This window comes from Camarhynchus parvulus, chromosome 11 (genome assembly GCF_901933205.1).
Source record: "Camarhynchus parvulus chromosome 11, STF_HiC, whole genome shotgun sequence".
In the NCBI taxonomy this organism is placed as follows: domain Eukaryota; kingdom Metazoa; phylum Chordata; class Aves; order Passeriformes; family Thraupidae; genus Camarhynchus; species Camarhynchus parvulus.
In genome coordinates this window covers 3,463,460-3,468,499 of record NC_044581.1, presented here as the reverse complement: position 1 = coordinate 3,468,499, position 5,040 = coordinate 3,463,460, and the positions used below count along the sequence as shown (strand labels likewise).

At 45.6% G+C, this 5,040-nt stretch overlaps 1 protein-coding gene across 1 annotated transcript; it reads right to left on the bottom strand.

Moving 5' to 3' along the window:
• Positions 1-273: 273 nt before the first annotated feature.
• On the bottom strand, positions 274-4,105 carry HSBP1 (heat shock factor binding protein 1). Its single transcript, XM_030956264.1, has 4 exons — positions 4,014-4,105; positions 3,522-3,588; positions 2,851-2,970; positions 274-1,622 (listed from the first exon to the last, which is right to left on the bottom strand). Exons 1-3 carry the CDS (start codon positions 4,056-4,058, stop codon positions 2,852-2,854), a joined length of 231 nt encoding a protein of 76 aa, XP_030812124.1. The 5' UTR covers positions 4,059-4,105; the 3' UTR covers positions 274-1,622; position 2,851.
• Positions 4,106-5,040: the final 935 nt, after the last annotated feature.

Here is a 5,040-nt window from a genome sequence, read left to right as displayed (position 1 = left end):
ATTTATTATAATTAATTATTATATAATTATAGAAATTTTATTATATTATTATTATTTCTAATTTTTTTCCTATATTCTGATTAGCTCCTAAAGTCCAGATCTGACAGGGCACGAATCATCACCTTTTCATTATACAGAGCACACCTGGATTTTTTAGACTATCCTGTGAGCAGCAGCTCTGCTAAAGTCTTTTTATAACTCACAACTAAATATAATCTCCCATATAATTATATATTTATGCTAGATTGTGCTGTAACACACATGAGCTGGCTATTTGTTACCACATAACCGTTTATTAGATTTTTTTTTTGAAATGACATTACAAAGGACCTAAGGCTGGTATTACAAGTATATATTGATACATTTCTCATGTTCACAAAATTCCCCCGTTATTATGAGCTTTTATTACAGTGAGTTTGGAAAAATGACCTGTCATATTGCCTTCACAGCACTCAAGTGCTAATTTGGTGGCATTTAAGGAGCAGCTGAAGCGTGGTGCACCTGCAACTGCTGCCTGCCACTAGTGCTTGCTGAAATTTGCATTTGAAGCTGGAGGAGCATTGCAATGATTGTCAGAACAGCTGACATTGGTCATTTTTCTTTACAAGTGACACAGTTCAGACTCTCCCAAACACACCTTCCACGGCCTAAATGTAATAAATACACACTCCAGGCCCAAAGATGTGGGTATGATTAGAAAAGCAAACAAAAAAAAATCAAATATTTTGAAGTTGTCATTCCGAGAGAAGCAAGGCTTTAAAAATCTACCTGGATTCTCTCATTTTTTGTTCATGTATCACTGCTTTGCTAGCAAACTGCTGTGACCAACAAGGCAGTGATTCCCACTGAAAACCCCACACAGACATTGCCACAACCCCTGTCCATCAATCCCAACCCTTCAATCCAGTTATGGATCAAAGGGACATGTTAAAAACCTTCAGTCCCACGGTGAGATTGTTCTGTGAGCAGTTCCTGGTCTGCCCAGGTGTCACAGCTGGGGTGGCAGTGGCTGCTCAGATGTCTCTCATGGTCAATCTGCATCTCCTTGATGCTCCAGGAACACAGCTCAGGGAACAGCAGCAGTAGGAGAGATGGTTTTGATGTTCAGGGCCTCTTGTTTCCAAAAATCACCTTTATTACATGGATGAAAGACAACACAGTCCTCAACTAGCGAGTGCCTGATGCTCAGAGCTACAATTAATGCAATGAATTGAGTTTCAATCTTGTGCTTCACTCCACAAACTCACAAGGCAAGGCTCCCATTTGGAGGGAGTCACTAAATGCTGAGCTATCAAACATGAAACATCTAGAAAAGTACAGGAAAGAGAAAAAAGTGACTCCACAAAAAAATACAGCCAGGAGTTGAGATCCATAAGATCTGTGTTTTAATAACACAACCAAGTGATCCTCGTTACAAGAATTCAAAAAGTGAAATTACAGTACACAAAATCAAAATAGAAACTACCCTACCCCAACTATACAATGTACATTAGGAATGCAAGCTCTGTAACAATATAAAAATGCTTTCACACACTGGAGTTGCAAAATGCCATTTTTTAATTCCAAGGATTTGTAGAAAAAAAAAGAAAAAGTAATCTTCCATGACTTGAGTTGTTGGCAACCTGTTGGGGAAAAAATAGTAAGAAAGGAGATTACTGGGAATTAAGAGAATGATGCTCATCAGAGATTTTCATTTGTGGGGTTCAGGCTAATGGAAATGGCACTGAGGGCAACAAAGCCAGTAATAATTTGTGTTTTCAACAAGGTAACACAAAAATAGACACCTCAACAAGCAAGAACATATCTGTTCCAAACACAGGCCCACTGTAACATAGGGGCAAGTTGGCAATCAGAAATGCTGTGAGAATATAGAATAGAATAGAATATATAATAGAATAGAATATATAATATATAGAGCTTTACTGAAAGGTGAATTGCCTTCCTCCAGGGAGCACTGCCCTGGCACAGGCACTGCCTCATGCCTGGCTGCCCTCCCACACAGGCAGCACCTGCAGCTTGGCAGCTGGGAGGGAGGCTCTGCTCCCTGCAAGCTCCCAGAGCCACACAGGAGGAATTTACAGCTGAGGGACTCCTCAGCAGCCCCTGGGGCTCCACCTGGGCGTTGTGCTCCAAAGCCCGAGTGCCTTTTCCATGGGGAAATCCCTGCTGGTGTCCACCCTGAGCCTGCCCTGGCCCAGCCTGAGGCTGCTGCCTCTCCTCCTGTTCTTCCCTGGGAGCAGAGCCTGAACCCTCCTGGCAGGAGCTGTGCAGATCCACAAGGGCCCCCCTGAGCCTCCTTTGCTCCAGGCTGAGCCCCCTCAGCAGCTCCTGGTGCTCCATTCCCTACCCTGGCGCTCTCTCTCTCCCAGAGCAGCCCCCAAACCAAGGAGCAGCTCCCTCTGTGTCACAGCCAGCAATTCCAAACTCCCAGGGCTTTGTTTCTCCTCCTGTTGTTCCCTGGGAGCAGAGCCTGACCCCTCCAGCTGTCCCCTGCTGTCAGGAAGTTGTGCAGAGCCAGGAGAGTCCCCCTGAGCCTCCTTATTCCAGGCTGAGCCCCCTCAGCAGCTCCTGGTGCTCCATTCCCTACCCTGGCTCTCTCTCTCTCCCAGAGCAGCCCCAAACCAAGGAGCAGCTCCCTCTGTGTCACAGTCAGCAATTCCAAATGCCACAAGGGCCCCCTTGAGCTCCTTTGCTCCAGGCTGAGCCCCCTCAGCAGCTCCTGGCGCTCCATTCCCCTCCCTGGCCATGCTCTCTCTCTCTCTCCAGCACAATCCCCCAGAGCAGCTCCCAAACAAAGTCACAGCCAGCAATTCCAAAGGCCCAGGGGTCTGTTCCAAAGGCAGGATTTACTTTAGCCCTTGTTGGAAGCCGGGGTCTTGTTCTCCCCCTCGAGCTCCTCCACGCCCGCCTGCATCATGAGGTCGGCGATGTTGCGCTCCAGGTCATCGATGCGGCAGCTCATGTCATCGACTGCCAGGGGGTCAAGGGACAACAGGGACAGCTCAGGGACAGGGACAGCAGCCTCAGCAGGCACCTCAGAGCCCCTCTCAGCCCACCCTGGGCACTGCCAGGGTCAGCCACAGCCGTGCCAGGCTCTCAGCACGCTCACAGGGGCAATTCCTGATTCCCAAAATCCCATCTCACACTGCTCTCTGCAGTCTGAGCCCATTCCCCCCTGTCCTGTCACTCCAGGCTCATATAAACAGTCCCATTCCACCCTTCCCTTCAGGCCACAATTAAACCACCCTGAAATTTCACTTTTCCAGCTCTGCCAGCCTTTCCTCCAGCAGAGCTGCTCCACCCTCTGATCACCCTGGAGCCTCCTCTGGTCCCTCCTTTCCCAGCCCCAAGTGATAACATTCCCCTACAAGTGTCTAAAACTCCCTTGGTTTAATTGTTTTTATCCTTACAGCTTTGAGCAAACACTTATGGCCGCTTCAAATTTCTCTTACAAACCCCCCTGGCCAACAGACTTGGTGACACTTGTACTGCTGCCCCCATCTGAGTTTAGAAAAGGATATTTCTTCCAATTATTTGGTCAGACATGGTTTGAAACTTGTCCTGCATTTGCTGGAGCAATGTCTGCACCTAATAGAAAGGGATAAAAAAGAAATGGTTTGTTTCCTTCAGAGGCTGTTCCCCGATCTCATGTAACAACTCCACCGTTCTTTCACTGCTAAGCTCAAACCCCTGCAGTACAGTTATACCTAGAGCTAAAAATGCTACTTAAATATTTGTAAGATCTAGAACCCGGCCACCTCCCCAAGCAGGACAGCACCTCCATGGCCCCGTTAACGTCCATGGCCCTGTTAACCTCCATGGCCCTGTTAACCACAGGGCGATTCTGTGGGCTCACGGACCGGTTAGTCGAGGGCCCGTTACTCCTTCACCCCTGTCACAGCCAGCGCCCCCTACCACGGGCGATGCTGTAGCCGCTCCAAGCCCCCTCCAGAAGCGGGTTTTCCCTCCTTCCCCAGCTCTCCGCAGCCCCTGCAGCCCGGCCCGGGCCTCACCACGGCCGTCAGGTCCTGGACGCTCTTGGGGTCGGTCTCGGCCATGGTGGCTCTGGCGGCGGCTCCACTTCCGGGCCGCGCCCCGCCGCTTCCGCCCGATCTCGCGAGAGCGCCCGCCCCGCGGCATTGTGGGAAATGTAGTCCTGCGGCCATCCCCCGGTAGTCCACAGACAGGCACAACAATTAAAAGATTTTCATTATTTCTCCATTTCGGCTGAAAATTGTGTTGTTTTCTTATCAATTAGCCTTCTGTCTTCTATTGTTCATTGCTGTATGAGCGTGGTGCTAAATTATTCTATGTAAAGGGCTTCTCTGCTCTCAGGATTATACATTTTTGTTTGAATGACAGCTGTTGTCTCTGTTTAATATGCACAATTTGGTTTCTGAAGTCCTCATTTTTTTACACAAATAAAAATTAATTATTTATTGTAATAAATAATTAATTTTGAAATTTATTATTTATTAATAAAAATTTTATTATTTACAAATTATTATTTATTTTAAATAATCATTTATTAATATTCATTTTATTACTTTTTTGTTTTGTTTTTTATTACTTTTTGTTTTGTTTTACCTATTTTATTACTTTTGTTTTTATTACTTTTAATTTTATTACTTTTGTTTTATTACTTTGGGGGTTTTTTCTTTGTTTTTTTGTTTGTTTGGTTTTGTTTTTTTTTTAATGCACAATATTAAAATGTTCCTTTCTTTTACTTCTTGCTTTCTTCTGGATGAGCAGTTAAGCTTAGGTAGGTCTTATCTCTTGAATGCTAACAATCAACCCAGAATTAGATGAAAATTTAAAGGATGACATTTCATGAATATCTCTTCTAGAATCCATTGGCATTTCTGCTGCTTTGCCTAGACAAAGCTGGATGATTTGATTATAAATACTTCATGGGTGGAGGAGAATAGGTAATTATTCTCAGTGCCTGCTCCATTAGGATTTTTTCCCCTCTGTTACTGAGTTAAAAGAATTTTGGCAAATCAACCAGGAATTTCCAGCTACGGATCTCAGGCTGAAATG